The sequence below is a fragment of the Salmo trutta genome, chromosome 28 (assembly GCF_901001165.1).
Source record: "Salmo trutta chromosome 28, fSalTru1.1, whole genome shotgun sequence".
NCBI classification, from domain to species: Eukaryota; Metazoa; Chordata; class Actinopteri; order Salmoniformes; family Salmonidae; genus Salmo; species Salmo trutta.
In genome coordinates, this window is record NC_042984.1 from 39,165,773 (window position 1) to 39,181,672 (window position 15,900).

A 15,900-nucleotide genomic window follows, 5' to 3' on the forward strand; every position below is an offset into this window, starting at 1 on the left:
CTTTTATATCCTTAATTATGTCAGTTCTTGTGTTTCTCTCCCACTTTCGCAGCCATCTCTCATCTTCTCCCTCATTCTCTCCCTTCGCTCCACTCCCTCATGGTTTTTCTCCGTCTCTCTGCTGTATTTTCTCTCGGTCCAGTGACAGTCCTTCCTCTTCCTGCCACCGCTCGTGTCTTTCCCGTAGCTCCACCTCAGATGCTGTGTGTGTTGATGAAATGCATCAGCTGTCGCTGCAGAGTCCGGCGGGGCAGCAACACGATCAAACAGGGAGGGGATGGAGAGCCAGACATGCCTGCTGTGATCGTCTCACCAGCCATCGGCCCTGACATTTGCGAGACGATACCGACACCATACACACACCCGCACATTATTATTCTCCAGTTGTATTGTTCTTATTTAAATGTGTGTCTTTAGTTGTCTCTTTTTCGTTTTTTTTTTAAGTCTGTGATGTTTACACATTTATGTTTTTGTATGTAAAGTGTAAAGCATTGTTGCCTGTAATGTCTCTTTCACAATGTGTCAGACCCCAGTAAGACTAGCTGTTGCCAATGGGGATCCTTATCAAATCAAATCAAAACACCACGGGGGATAGCGGCGTGTTAATCACACAGTCTCAGGAAGGTATTCGTCAAACTCTGTCTGCATGGAAATATGATACACCTCCTCCACTCCCTCCTCCCACTCTTAGAAAGCCAATGTCTAGTTGCACACGGTACAGTGTTGTACAATATAAACCGTTTTTTAAATTTAAGATAACTATACCTTATCTGTCATCCCTGGTAGAAACAACAAGGAACCACACACTCTTAGGAAAAAGGTTATGTCTTGAACCTAAAAGGGTTCTTTGGCTATCCCCATATGAGAACCCTTTGAAGAATCATCTTTGGATCCAGGTAGAACCCATTGGGTTCTATGTAGAACGCTTTCTATGGGGACAGCTGAAGAACCCTTTTTGGAGTGTAGGTTTGGAATTGGGTAATAATGAACCCCAAGGGTTTGATGGAATGCAGGGACAAATATTTCAATACTTAGTAAAGACAACAGAGTGCAGTCTGGAGAGTCTGCAAAATGCATTCTTTACAATATGGTTTTGTGGCTCCTGTTAATCAGAGCAAGCAAAGCCTGTCTCTAGCGTCTTAAGCCCCACACATTACTCCAAGTTGGAGATGGCATGGAGCTGTGCACCAGTGAGCGAGGCGGTAATACCGTCCTCTCACAGCTGCTGCAGCTGCTCTTCTCTGGGGTTTTGTGACAGTAAAGCCCTCTCGGCTCATCCATCCAAGGCAGACAAATCGGGGATTTCTCTCTAAGCGGGGCTGGCATGACTCACCAACAATAAGGAAATCAAAGCATCAGAGGGAGAAACAAAGTGCTTCCTGAGGATGTGAGGCACAACACTGTTACAGACAATGGAGCACCTTGCCAGGTTCACCATTCTTCTTACTTATGACTGATTCGGGTTCTGCCTTTGACTTGTCATGACTATTGTAAAGGCTGAATGTCTCACAGAGAGGATCTGTAAATCAATAAGCTAACAATATAGACCTGCACTACAGCACTGTTCAATTGAACTTACATGTCTTACACCAAACTGGTGGCTACTGGTGACACCTGTGGGCTATGTGCTCTGCACAGATCACGTCACACACATCTCTCTACACTGCACATCCTCTTCTTGAGTACACATAGCAAATCAGTCTGAACGTGATTATTAGTCGAAGGGAACCAAATCCTTTGAGGGAACTAGGGCTACTGCCTAACTACGACTAATGAACTCCCACTGATGATTCCCCTCTGATCTATGGTTATAAGTTCAAATGTTTGGCTGCATCTGTAACGGCACCATTATTCCCTGTGTAGTTTTGTCCAGGGCCACATGAGCATAAGGTAGCATTTCAGGGATCTAGACAAAACGTAACCTAGTGCATTTTTATCGGGAATAGAGTGCCACTGCAAATCCCCATTTTGTCACACGTTTCAACGCACCTCTGGTTGAGCAGCGCGAGCAGCTCCCCTGCGTGGTACAGGTCATTGCGCGTCACGTGACTGAAGCGGAAAAAGTTTAGGTTGCAGAACGTGACAGCGGGGAATACCATCATCGGGGTCGAGATCTCGTCCAGTTTGGTGACATGCGGATACTCCAGGTAGAAGTGTATTCGGTCCACGCACACAAACAGTAATAAAGTCAAGGAGCCCAGGAAGAACACGACCCACAGACTGCGCTTGACGCAGACTCGCTCATAGGTGAAGATGTGCGAAATTCCGTGCAGCGTTGAGTTGTGAGCAAAAACCTCAATAGCGGGTGGCTTTTTGCAGTCCATTTCTTCAGATTCTACTTTGAGGTCCATTGTGTTACAGTCAGTGTTAATAGCTATACAGAATGCGGGGGGACATTGAAGTTGTTTGCAGTTCAGAAGGCAGGTAAATTACTTCACCTCACAACCGTGTTCAATTATCTATCCAAGCTGATTAAAAAACACACGCAAAAGAATCATGTACTCGTTCATATTCGTACACTGAATAATATGTGATCTTTGAGCATCTGCTTCATATAAAACCCATACCATGCACCTGTGGCATCTCCGATACACCTGGCATTAGCAAGTAATAGCAATTTAACGACTAACTGCCCGAACGTGCGGGAAACCAGCGCGGGATTTGCTGTCGCGTGGTTTTCACCATCCAAAAGGCGGAATGCAAAAAACGCAGGATTCCCACATTGAAGTCAGGCGCGCAGGAATTCTCAGTAAGAGTCAACATAAAGCAAATAAATCAAGAGTAGCCTATGAGTCACCAAGATGCTTCTCTTTTCCCCAAGAAAAGTCTCGATCATTGGACGGTGTTCGGAAACACTGCTTCTGTGCTGTCTTCTCAAGTCCAGGTAGCCGATCTCAAAACGTGTAAAGCAATTACAGCTGTGAAAAATATGGACCACGTTCGGTCATCGAGCGTTGGTCTCAGATTAATTGTTGACTGAACAAAAGGAGAAACGCACGTCGTGAAGGCATGAAGAGGAGAGTGAGTGAGACAGGGCTCATCCGTGTTGACTGTCCAGTTTCAGCTCCCTGTTGAAAACGAATTCATACCCGTCGTTCCTTTGTGTCTGTCTTTTGGCAGAACCGCGGTTATATCCGCAGGGGAGAGGTCCGAAGGGATGTTCTGTGGGACTGAGGGCTTCGCTTTTGCATTGGTCGGTCGTGACTCGTGAGCGGTTTTTTTTCTTCATGCATATTTGTCTAGCACTCGCAGCGAGGCAGTGAGAGCAGAGTGCAAGCGAGAGAACAAGTCCTGCGCCACACTGAGAGATGTGAACTGTGGCATGCAGTTGTGATCTGAGTTAACTCTCCAATCATTTAAACAGATGATAGGAGAACGCTAAAGAACGCACCCGCCATATCAACATTATAATCTCTCTCTAACGATATACACACTAAAGAAATGAACTGTAGGCCTACACTGTATGTTTTGTATGCGTTCATCAATAAACCAAGACACATTTAGCTCCCAACGGGTACAGTGCCTACAGAAAGTATTCAACATTTTGTTGTGTTATAGCCTGAATTTAAAATGTATTACGTTTATATTTTTTTGTCACTGGCCTATACACAATAGCCCAACATGTCAAAGTGGAATTATGTTTTTCGAAATGTTTACAAGTGTAATTAAAAATGAAAAGCTGAAATGTCTTGTCAATAAGTATTCAACCCATTTTCTATGGCAAGCCTAAATAAATTCAGCAGTAAACATGGACTCTGTGTGCAATAATAGTGTTTAACATAACTTTTGAATGACTACCCCATCTCTGTACCCCACACATACAATTATCTGTATGGTCCCTCAGTCGAGCAGTGAATTTCAAACACAGATTCAACCACAAAGACCAGGGATGTTTTCCAATGCCTCGCAAAGAAGGGCACCTATTGGTAGATGCAGTGGCGGATTTAGGTATGTGTGACAAGGGCAGCCGCCCAAGGCGGCATCTTGCTGGGGGCGGCACGGGGGGCGCCCGCACAAAATAATTGGAATGGTAACATTTGCACAATCGGTTTTCTATCGCTCATTTGCACGTCACGTCAATGATATCATGTCACTATGTGGGACTGTGGGTCAATTAACCTCGTCGGAGTGGGCACCCTGATTCTAGTTTGTGAGCTAGGCAGACTACTGCCTGGGAAGGTCTCCCACTCAGAAGTATGAGATGGGGCGGGGGTAGGTTGACCTCAGGTCTCCCCACTGGAAGCCCGAGGTAGGGGGAGCGGGGGAATCTATCAAATAGCACACCTCTAACAGGGGGGTTGGCCCAGGGAACCATACAAGCTAGAACTGCCACTGGGTAGATGGGTAAAAAAAAGCAGACATTGAATATCCCTGTCTAGCAATGATCATCAACCAACTTGACAGAGCTTGAAGAATTTTAAAAAGAATAATGTACAAATATTGTTCAATGCAGGTGTATAAAGATCTTAGCGACATACCCCGAAAGACTCACAGCTGTAATTGCTACCAAAGTTGATTCTAACATCTTTTGACTCAGGGGTGTGAATACTTATGTCAATGAGATATTTCTGTATTTCATTTTGAATACATTTGCAAAATATTTCTAAAAACATGTTTTCACTTTGTCATTACGGGGTGTTGTGTGTAGATGGTGACAAAACATTTGGAATTCAGGCTGTAACGCAACCAAATATGGAACAAGTCACGGAGTATGAATACTTTCTGAAGGCACTGTTTATGCATGAAAAAATGAATCTAGTTATGTAACATGGGAGTAATTCAGGCCTTACTAATAGAACAAAATATATATTATGTGTCATTAAATATGCGAGAGTCTCTCGGGGATATGGACAAGCACTTTTTAAAACCTTGCTCAATCAGTGTTTCACTTGACACTGGTACAAAGTATCAAGGGACAGTCCTAGCTACCTCTATCATCGACATCGGGACTAGGTACTTGAGTTTCAAAATAAAATACAGACTAGCTATTTCTGTATTCAAAGTAGCCTACGGTTAGATATTGCCCTACATTAGACGTTTTTAGGAGGCTCTTCTGTCACCTGTAAGTCATTGACTGGCTGCATATTCTTAAAAATAAAGACAATTTCCTCACACCAAGAAAACATTAGGCCTATATTAAGCCAATAGTTATCTTTCTCTTTTCCTTGAATGAAACACCTGTCCCCCTTTGTGACGTAGGCCGCATGGTAGTCAAAGAAAAGTTAGAAAAAATTCAATTTCATGTTAATGTGTTGGCTGTAGGATGACTAAACAAACATTTGAAACAAGATAGTCAGAGCCATAATAGAGCCCCACAGTGGAAGTCTCATAATACCCATAAACCCTAGCAGTCAAACAGGGAAATGGTTCCAGTCGTTTTTCCGCCATTACTTTTTCCCATTGGGGATTTTAGAAACACTTAAAATAAGGGCTGTGTTTCGTGACGTTTTGATAACCATGTAAATCTCTCTCGGACAAGGTGACTTTTATCAATATATATTCGGCTTTAATTACTCTCAGATTCGAAACTGCTAATTATCATCAAAGTAGACATCATGCAAATCTACAAATCTCTGCAAGCTCCTGCACGTCATCTCCAGCTGACACCTTTGCAAACAGATATTGTGGCAATTTAAAACTTGAACAAGACAGTTCACAGAATTGTCAATTTAAAGAAATGTAGCCAATTTATTCATTACTACATGTATCTAACATTAGATAGTTAATCCAGAGATTCTTACCTTTGCCGCCATTCGGCAGACTCGTCCAGATCATCATGGCATTTATAGTTCTTTATGATAGCCACATTAGCAGCTAATTAGCATTTCATTTTTGGGGGGTAAATACAGGCGAATATATTTATAAAAGTTACCTTGTCCTAGAGATATTTACACGGTTATGAAAATGTCACGCCAGGGTAAGCCTACGCAAAACACAGACATTATTTTAAGTGTTTCTGAAATCCCCTATGAGAAAAATGAATGGTGGAAAAACGATTGGAACCATTTCCCTGTTTGAACGTTAGGTTTTATGGGTATTATGACTCATACTGTGGTACTCTATAATTTAAAAATACAAAGTGTAGGTGGTCGGACAGAGCCCACGTGTTGAGCGTTCCTTCGCCAGTCAAATCAGCACCATGGACAGCGCCTAACCAGGTTTCAATAGTAAATGAAGTCCAGTATGGTTATGTTCAATGCATTCTCCGGTGCCATAGATGGCGCCATTTAGCAAGAATCATAGTTTGAAGATTTACCACGAAGGAAATAGCTTTGTTGTGTGAGTAAAGATGGCGATGCCCCTTAGCTTGGGGCATTATTGTCGCTTGGCAGGACGAGTAATGGGCGCATTGTCCCGCAGGCAAACGCGTGGGACACTTCTTCCAGCGATAAGATGGTATATTACCCAAACGGCGGGCAATAGTGAGTAGAAACTTGAACTGCGTGTGGACACTGAGTGAGGCGCCCTTTGCCTTAGTTTCAGCTCATAGCAAACTAGAGGTCAGAGCAGGGGAGATTGCGTAATAAGAATTCTGAGTGCGCTCGCGACCAGCTGCTTGTGTTGTAAATCTTAACGTGTAGACCTATTTTTGAAAGTTTCCATGCGTAAATTAACTTTTGTTTTGAAATCTGACATTTCACCAAGTTTACAGAATTTACAAGCTTTGAAAAGTTTGGTTACATCCTGTTTGGAAGGACTAGTAAACTGCATTTCAGCTTGCTTACCTTAGTAGCTTAAATACCCTAGTAGCTTAAATCGATTTGCTAGTAAATCACAACGTTTTAACATGTCTTACGTCATGTGTCTCCTTTCACCATGCATATGTATTTGCCCCTCTAGAGAACGTTCTGCAGTTGCCAATATCTATTAATCATTTTTGCTCTCTATTCTGCTTCTCTCTAAAGACGTGCAGTTTAAGCTGGACGACAGGACAGCCCACAGCAGTCTGGACCTCTTTAAGAAGGACACAGGTGTCATCTATCGCATCCTGGGCCTAGACCCCAGCCATGTCCAACAGAACCCTGAGCGCTTCCGTGATTGGGCCGTGGTGTTCGGAGACGGGCGAATCACAGGTGGCCGCCACTACTGGGAGGTGACAGTGAAGAAGTCTTCAGAGTTCCGTTTAGGCGTGGCTGAGGAGGCGATGTCACGGGACGACTGCGTAGGCACCAACCGCTCCTCCTGGGTGTTCGGCTACGTCCAACGCAAGTGGTTCGCCATGACAACCAACCAGAGGGTGCCGGTGACTCTGGTGGGGAAGCCTGATCGCGTGGGCATCCTGTTAGACTATGAGGCCGGCCATATAGGCCTGGTGGATATCCCGAAGGCCAGGGTGATCCACAGCATGAGGGCCACGTTCAGGGGGCCTCTCTGCCCAGCGTTTGGCTTGTGGGATGGAGAGCTGCTTACACACTCAGGCCTGGAGGAGCCTGAAGGCTTGAAGTGAAGCAGAAGGATCTCTGGACTCTGATGACAATATGGCAGGCAGGTGGATGGCTTTGAAGGCAAGGCGAGAGGGGGCCCAGGAGCGGCGATGTGCATTAACTCTTCCAACTTGGTTTTTGTAAACTGAACACTTACAGCAGGCAGCACTTGAACATGTCTTTCAAATCTCCCATGAAGAGCAATATTCTCCATCTGAATGTAAAGCTGAAGTTTATTTTCAACGGGGGAAGCAAGGAGTTGATCCAATCTGTAATTTCACTGCCATACAGACACAGCACAATAAGTTGTGTTTTTGTTACCTCTCGTGTTATCTTTTTTTTTAATGTGGACTAAATGGCAACAATATGTAGCCATCCTGTGTGTAACAAGAGATCATTAGATACTGGGAATGTTGCTGTTATTACTATTGCTTGATGTCTTGACATCCTCCATTATCTTGTCAAACTTGAATGTAACCAAAACCACGCCTTTTTGAACCTTTTGATATAATCCAATTGTGTGCTGAGATTGCATGCTGAAATAAAAACCGTTAGACATTTCCACTCATTTATTGACAGCAGCAAGCTTACATTGACAGTTTAACCCGAGGAAGCAGTCTGTAAAACAGCGTCACTCAATCCCAGTAAGAAACCCCTGGATGTGTGCGTCTTTGGTTTTATAACGTATCAAAACAACAGTCATCTGGAATCAGATTCATGTACATGTTTAAAAAGGAAAACGCTGATGGGACACTGTCATACATGAATATTCATCCGTCTCAATCCCTCAAAAAAGATCCCATTTAGACATGCCATTTCTATAGTTACATACCAGTTGTGTTTCTCTTATGTTGGGCCAATGAGTATTCACACCAAAGAGGAGAAAAGACCAGAATGGCTCATAGTTCACTCATATCTGGTCCCGTGTGGCTCAGTTGGTAGAGCACGGTGTTTGCAACGCCAGGGTTGCGGGTTCGATTCCCACGGGGGACCAGTACGGGAAAAACAATTTTTATGAAATGTATGCATTCACTACTGTAAGTCACTCTGGATAAGAGCGTCTGCTAAAATGACTAAAATGTAAAAATCTTCTGACCTGCTTATGAAACTTCCTATTGAGGTAGATTAATATATTTCTAGATTTGTACAGTATATTTATAACCTGCCAATATGTAACGTTACAATGCTGTGTGCGTTATGCAGTTATAATGAATGTATAGTGGCATAAAATCCACTAACTAAATACTAACGTTGTAGCTTCATACATAATTAAACCATCACAAACCATTGTATAAATAAATACATTAGAAACACTGGCATCATATATACAGAACATGTGCATCACACTGGCATTTTTAAGTGACTCGTAAGGACAAAGTGTGTGTGTACTTATAAAAAACTGCCAAGTTCACCTGAACTAGCAACTGATCACTTGTTGGTGCCATGTCAACATAAAACAGTGCTACAATGATTCTGTCCACTCCTGTAGACTCCTGAAGCTTTTATGTGCAGCAACATTGACAAAAAAAGTGTGCTTGGGACAGCACAATCTCTCACAGCGGAGTGCGATATGCTGCTGCGAACCCCAACCTTTATACACAGTGATGTTTGACCCTATCAAATATACTCGCTTACACCTCTTCACTAATGGCACGTAATGGCTGCATTTCGTATGGTTAGACACATCCAGTCCGTCTGGCTTAAACCACCACCTTCAATGTGTCTAACTTTCTCTGGTCTTCTGTTTCTGACTCGCTACTGCGTGGGTACAGCCGCTGGTACTCCGTCAAGACTGACACCACCCCGTCCCAACCAAACTGCCTGGCGTCATCCAGGGGTGTGTTTCCCCACCTGATAACACAGAGAAAGATATGAGCGGCCAGGAAAAAGCTTTCGAAATGGGCTTACAGCTACGGAGGCAAATGTGGTGCGAGGCAAAGGGAAACAAGTGACAAATGAGACTCGGTTGAAGATATCATTCTAGCCCTTAACTATTCTGGTGTAGCAGAGTGATTTTAATGATCTGGACACTTAAAAAAAAAAGTCTCCATTATCCATGCCAAAAGGGCCTTTATTATGGAACATTTCTCAGAAACGTGTGAGTTATTAAAAGTGTCAGGCAGAGGCAGTGGTGTCCCTACCTGTCCTTTATATGGGGGTTCACTTTACACGTCTCTGTTAGGAAGAGCACCGCTTCCACATTACCTGAATAAACAGGAAGGAAGAATTCAACTTCAATGTACGGTAATGCGTTTGTGCAACTAACCAGTGATGCAGTCACATATCTATTGTCCACACAGCGAAGCCATCCACTCCAATTAAACCATATCAGCTACACTTGAATTCCAAATGTGAACGATAAGGTGAAGTACATGTTATGTGGGAGTACAGTACTATCATAAATTATAGTGTCACCTTCAGCTGACGACACGTGGAGGGCTGTACGAGAATCATAGTCTTTCTCTTCCATGTCCACAGCCGAGAGAGCAAACCTAGGGAAGGACAGGAGCGAGATTAGGAAGAAAAGAAGAGTTTCGCAAAAGGTTAATTGGAATGACAGATGGTTGAGACTAAGAGATAAGGGATTTGAGACAAATGACTTTCTGAAAAGCTCTATAGTAATTATATTGAAGTTAACCGAAATTGATTTGATACGAGGGGTCGTCTGTTCCATGCAGAACATACATTTAAATGTATTATGGGAATCATTTCACAAGTTTCTTCTTGTCTGTCTGGCGCCCAGCACTTGGTTATGAAAAGGCAAACTATAATTTCTTATAAATCATTAGGACCGACTATAATGGTTTGAATTTATAGAACTAGTCTCCCAGGATTCAGTCTTTACCTCCTCAGGGCAGAGACATCCCCACTGTAAGCTGCAAACATCAGGTTCACCACTGACTTGTTCTGAAGGGGGCAGAAGAAAACATCTCAATGATGGGCGATCAACATAGAAGAAGGCTATTGAAGCGCAGAGGTGTTTCAAGTGTTGTAAAGGAGACAACAGAAAACATGAATTTTCCAGAGAGTTTAAAATGTTAAAATAAGAACAAATGAAAATAAGTATTTAGTGTGTACTCTATCCCTTACTTACCCTGTCATCAAGTGATTGTCTGCGAGGGTCCAGCTTCCTTGCAAAGTGTCTCAGGTTGTCATAGTTATGGAAGTTGAAGAGAGAAACCAGCTCCTGATCAAATCAGAAGATAGAATGGGAAAATTCAGACAGGAAAATAACCGATTACTCTACTATTCAACATTTGAATCTTCCATTTCTACAATGTCTCATACAGTTACAAAGTATACTTTCTAAATGTAAAAAAACAAACAAGGCCATCACTGAGAATAAATATCGACTGCTGGGTTTGCCAGAAACATAAGTCATAGGTGATTGAATTTGTTGTCGTCTGTGTACCTGACAGAAGTGAATGCCTCGGACACTATTTCCGACACGGTCTAACGGAGGAGACCAACACATTATTCCCATTACATTAGGGACCACCAGTAGTACTGCACCAGAAACGCCAGACTTAGCAGGTAAACCCACCTGGAAAAAATAACAGGTGGAATGAAGGATAGTAGGACACTTACAGCCGGGTGCATCTCAAATAGTCTAAAATAGATTCCCATCTTTTAAAAAAGCAATACAATTCAGTTGGGAACATAGAGACATTGAAAACAATACAACATCCCCAGTCCTTAATCAACCCACACCCACGGCACCCATCCCACCCAACCAAGACAGTACAAAACAAATAAACAATAACAGAAACAAAAAATAGCAATAAATTCTGAAAATAATAATAACTTGTCTCCTCTCATTTAAACTACTTATCTGACAACATAGGATAGGGTAAAGCAATACTGCACATCTGAGATAAAGGGGAATGTTCTAATTGACCACATACTTTATAGTAGAATAAGGTCACCTCGGGTCATTGACCTCTGACCTCTGTTTCTCAATAACTCACATGGAAAGCGAACTGGCCAGAGAAGTCGTACATTCCACAGGAATGCATGAGGCTCAGGGTGTTCCGAACGGCCTCCGCACTCAGCACCTGCTCGCCTGTGATTGGACAGATGCCCCCGTTGGCCAGTGTGGCAGCCATGACACTGCCTGACTCACACGTCACCTCGATGGAGCACAGCTGAGAGGAAAACAGAGAATAGTTGAGACCTCTGGTTTACTGTACAGGGTAGTACTTTAGTCGAATACAGAGTGTTTCCACCAGGGACAGAAACTCGGAGATAGATTCAATCCGTAGCGCTGAAGGTCTGCGCTATAGCCCGATTGAAATTTAAAGGCAATGTTCCCGCGTTCGCAGAGACTGCATTCATGGTAAACGCTGCATATGTAGGTTCAATCGAAAATCACCTTTCAATTTCCATCGCGCTACAGCACAGACCTTCAGCGCTACGGATTGAATCTAAGCCTAGGAAAAAGCTAAAGACCTTGGATTCAACAGCAAATTTCTTTAAAAAAATTTGTCTCACCTGGAAGTAGAAGTCGAGGGCTGCAATCATATCTGCATTCTTAGGAAAGCACTGTCAGACAAAATGAGAGAGAGGCCACAGTTTTAGATCCCAATCAACATAGTCTAAGAGTTTAGGAATTGGTATAACTATTGGTAAGACTCCGTGAAGCTCAAACACCCAGACTCACTTTTTTCTCCTTCAGGTAGTAACCAATAGCAAAATTCCTATCTCCGGTCTCTTTCTCCGATTGGAAACTGTGAAGGCAAATACATATTACAAGCAGTTTATCGCACCACAAAGTGAAGTTACTGTGTGGGCTGCAATAATGGATAATTGCATTTGCATATTATAACGTTCAATTCGACACTCACGTAGCGTTGCTGAAGCCCACATACTCTGTGCCGGCCATCTTCTTTAAGTACTCCATTACCTACGATAAAAGATGTGTCAGTTGTGAGATGAAAGAATACACCGAGTGTACAAAACATTAAGAACACCTGCTCCTCCCATGACATAGACTGACCAGGTGAATCCAGTTGAAAGCTACGACCCCTTATTGATTGGGAGACATTGATTGTGTATGTGTGCCATTCAGAGGGTGAAGGAAAAGGTGCCAGGCGCACCAGTTTGTGTCAAGAACTGCAACACTGCTGGGTTTTTCATGCTTTACTGTGTCTATCAAGAATGGTCCACCACCCAAAGGACATCCAGCCAACTTGACACAACTGTGGGAAGCATTGGTGTCAACATGGGCCAGCATCCATGTGGAACGCTTTCTACAACTTGTAGAGTCCATGCCCCGACAAATTGAGGCTGTTTAGATGGCAAAAGGGGGTGCTACTCAATATTAGGAAGGTGTTCTTAATGTTTTGTACACTCAGTGTATAACATGTACATTGTTACTAATAAGACATGTCAGAAGTCTGAAATTTTAAAGGATACTCACATAATCAAACCTCTCTGCCTTGTTCGAGTTAGGCTGTAAAAAAAACAAAAACATTTTAGTACAGTGTTCTTATGCTGTAGTATTTCTGTATTGACACTATGCAGAGAGCTTTTCGGCCCCTAGGTGGCAGTGTTTGTGTATTCTGGCACCTGTCAGACAGATTCTTGGTGGGCGTGTGGGGTACATTTTGTCACGGTGTCTGTCTGTCCGCCTGTCTGTCCACGTGTGGTAATGTGATGAGTATGACATGGGCTTGCAGCTCCGAGGCAGATTATTGCCCTGCTTAGGTTTCAGGGTCCAGTGAAAAATCAGCGCCAAGTCGTTAAGTCACCAAAAAGGGCACAGACTGGTACTTCCCCTTACTGCTCTGAGCCACCCTGTCCTGAAAGGTCAGAGATGATCTGAAACATTACTGTGACTAGTTGAGTTGTCCACAAGGAATAGGTTTCTTCTGATGTGGTGCAACCCATGGCTTACTGATTAGTAATATTCTGAGGAAGTGTTTATGAGTAGTGACACGTTTTTCCACTCATAACTTCTGAGAGTTCTGCTCTCTCCGAAAGATCAACTGAAATTTGCACAACATTTATAAATCAATTGAATAAACTCTAAATAAAACGTGCTAGAGGTGCTACACTGACTTGGAAGAGTACAAGTAGTACAGTATGTGCAAACAACTATTAGCCAATTAAATCACTTTCAGCCATCTCTATCTGTTCTTGCTTCATGTACTTAAAGGCTCAGTGCAGTCAAAAAGTTGATGTTTCTGTTTTTATATATATTTCCACACTATGAGGTTGGAATAATGCTGTGAAATTGTGTACATTTTAAAAGATCGCTAAAAATTTCAGCCAGTTTTGGCCTGACTGGTGACGTCACCAGGTGGTAAATTAGTTAATAGACCAATAAGAAAGAGAGTTCCAAACCTCTCAGTCAATAACAGCTAGTTTTCAGTTTTCCCCTCCCCACTCAGACCACTCCCAGACAATCCTAGCAAACTTCTTGCGTAAGAAATTGACTCTTCGTTAAGCCCAGCCCCAACATTTCTTGATTAGCCAGGGGTGGTCTGTGTTTAATTTAATTGTTTATTAGAAACACAGTTTGAGATCATTGTGAGGGGATTTCACCATTGGTTGAATGGGGATGTGTTGTCCGAGGTTGCAACAGTAAGCAAGGGGGGCGTGGCTTAGGGAAGGGTCAATTGCCCTTTGATAAGAAGCTTTTTTTTTTTCTCTTTTTGACCATTTTAATTGAAAACAATCACGGTAAGGTACTTATTTGTTACCCAGAAATTATATGATATTGAGATAAAAACATCTGCATTGGACCTTTAAAGGACCCTATGTAGACATTTTAATTTCACTTTGTCATTATGGAGTATTGTGTGTAGATGGGTGAAAAAATAAATATTATTTAATCAACTTTGAATTCAGGCTGTAACACAACAAAATGTGGAATAAATCAAGGGTTATGAATACTTTCTGAAGGCACTGTAATTGTTACCCAGAAATGATATGATATTGAGATAACCATTAAAGAACCCTATGATTGTCAAAGACATAAAAAATAAACAAACACACCTTCTCTTCCCAGCTGTCTCATTGGCCCAACTCACCCCCGACAGTAACCCCCTCCCCCACTACTGTACGTGACCTGCATAGCCAAGAGGCATATCTCTCCAGTCAGCTGGTAAGGACAGGCAGCCAGGCAGGGAGAGAAAAACACAGTAGAATAGAGGTACATGTCTACATAAGGCAGAGGCCAGCCCTCTTTCCCCACTGCTTTAGCTGTTAGAATGAGGGCTATGCTGATTGATAGCGAGTCCGCTGGTGATAGCTTATTGACCGCTGTCCACACTATATTGAGCAATTGGGGGGGAATTGGTCAATGATTGACGGTAAAGTCTGACCGTGACACTTGGCTGTACGAGTTACGACAGTTTTCCTGATTTCTTGTATAACTGATGTTGGAGTGGATTTGGTGTATAGCAGTTTGCATTCATACAGTATATGCAAAGCAATGCTTAATCTGTGTGAATGTAATGTACTACTGATTTTGTTTCAGTTAGCGAGCAAAGAGTAGAGCTCTAATTCCAAAACCTCATGAAAATCTTATAAGAGATTATACAACGGGTGGGTCTAATCCTGAATGCTGATTGGTTAAAACCGCATTACAGCCGGTATCTATTCCACAAGTTACCACCGGCTAAATCTATGACGTTAAAATACCTATTTCCTCTGTTCAATCTGACTGCACAATCTACTGTCTCATCAGCCCAGCCAGGCAATTTATTAACTTGATCTCCACTATAAAAAGTAGCAAGACATTATCTCACATTTCTTTTAGAGTAAAACGCCTAACACCAGTGCCAATATATCCTCCAAACACCGGCTTCGAGGGCATTATCACTTAATTATAAACATCAGTGCACCCAGGAATCCCCTTACCTTGAGCAGAGAACTGATGACAATAGCCCCGGCATTCACCATAGGGTTGTGTGGTTTATCTGTCCAGAGAGAGAGAGGACAATGTTGTCACTGTCGTACACTCCACCACCACCATATAACCTAAAGATATGTCCACTAAAATAACTTCCACTAAGAAAGTTTACACATGCACGTGTGTGCCAGAGATGAACATATGTAACGGCACCTAGCCAGCTGAGAGGGAACCTGCAGATAAGATGTATTGAATTGCTTATGATCAGATGGCCTGTTTTTGCTTGTTCCTGCTCTATTGACTGTACCTACAGCTTGGTGCAATCATTGGTCAAGCTGATGGATATTTTCCCCTGTAGTTGCAGAGAGGTTGGCTCCCTTGTCTTGCCACAATTGTTTATTGAAATGTGTAATTGTTTGCTTCCACGGTGTAACATTGGAATGAACTATTTACTACCCTTACAACTGAGTTAGGTTAGATCAGGCGATAGTCAACGTTACCATTTGAGGGTTCAACGTAAGGAAGTTTTTCCCTCAGTACTCAGATGCATTCAAGTGTGGAGCATCTACATAGAAGTGGATAGAGAGACATGGGTCTTTCTATGAACTAGGGTACCAC

General features: G+C 42.7%; 3 protein-coding genes across 4 annotated transcripts in view; 1 reads left to right on the top strand and 2 right to left on the bottom strand.

Annotated features, from left to right (window-relative positions):
* Nucleotides 1-3,304, bottom strand: part of LOC115166190 (acid-sensing ion channel 1) — a 101,049-nt gene extending 97,745 nt beyond the window's left edge. For both annotated transcript variants that reach the window (XM_029719962.1, XM_029719963.1), the window contains exon 1: nt 1,990-3,304. In XM_029719962.1, the coding sequence (XP_029575822.1) occupies nt 1,990-2,351 (362 nt within the window). In that variant the 5' untranslated portion in view covers nt 2,352-3,304. The remainder of the gene's footprint in view (nt 1-1,989) is intronic.
* Nucleotides 3,305-6,249: 2,945 nt separating this feature from the next.
* On the top strand, nt 6,250-7,984 carry LOC115166192 (SPRY domain-containing protein 4). Its single transcript, XM_029719965.1, has 2 exons — nt 6,250-6,422; nt 6,906-7,984. The coding sequence occupies exons 1-2, from the start codon at nt 6,290-6,292 to the stop codon at nt 7,445-7,447; spliced, it is 675 nt and encodes a 224-aa protein (XP_029575825.1). The 5' UTR covers nt 6,250-6,289; the 3' UTR covers nt 7,448-7,984.
* LOC115166191 (glutaminase kidney isoform, mitochondrial) overlaps nt 7,979-15,900 on the bottom strand; it is a 30,967-nt gene continuing 23,045 nt past the window's right edge. The window contains exons 8-19 of the mRNA XM_029719964.1: nt 15,291-15,349; nt 12,844-12,876; nt 12,269-12,327; nt 12,085-12,151; nt 11,916-11,966; nt 11,393-11,569; nt 10,837-10,968; nt 10,519-10,611; nt 10,270-10,331; nt 9,840-9,916; nt 9,566-9,629; nt 7,979-9,275 (exon numbers count right to left, since the gene is read on the bottom strand). Coding sequence (XP_029575824.1) covers nt 9,125-9,275; nt 9,566-9,629; nt 9,840-9,916; nt 10,270-10,331; nt 10,519-10,611; nt 10,837-10,968; nt 11,393-11,569; nt 11,916-11,966; nt 12,085-12,151; nt 12,269-12,327; nt 12,844-12,876; nt 15,291-15,349 — 1,025 coding nt within the window. The 3' untranslated portion in view covers nt 7,979-9,124. The remainder of the gene's footprint in view (nt 9,276-9,565; nt 9,630-9,839; nt 9,917-10,269; nt 10,332-10,518; nt 10,612-10,836; nt 10,969-11,392; nt 11,570-11,915; nt 11,967-12,084; nt 12,152-12,268; nt 12,328-12,843; nt 12,877-15,290; nt 15,350-15,900) is intronic.

What these genes read in the sequence shown, in the direction of transcription:
- LOC115166192 (XM_029719965.1), top strand. Translation starts at nt 6,290, where the DNA reads ATGGCGATGCCCCTTAGCTTGGGGCATTATTGTCGCTTGGCAGGACGA. An exon ending in TACCCAAACGGCGGGCAATA is followed by an intron (nt 6,423 to 6,905) that starts GTGAGTAGAAAC and finishes TTCTCTCTAAAG; the next exon opens with ACGTGCAGTTTAAGCTGGAC.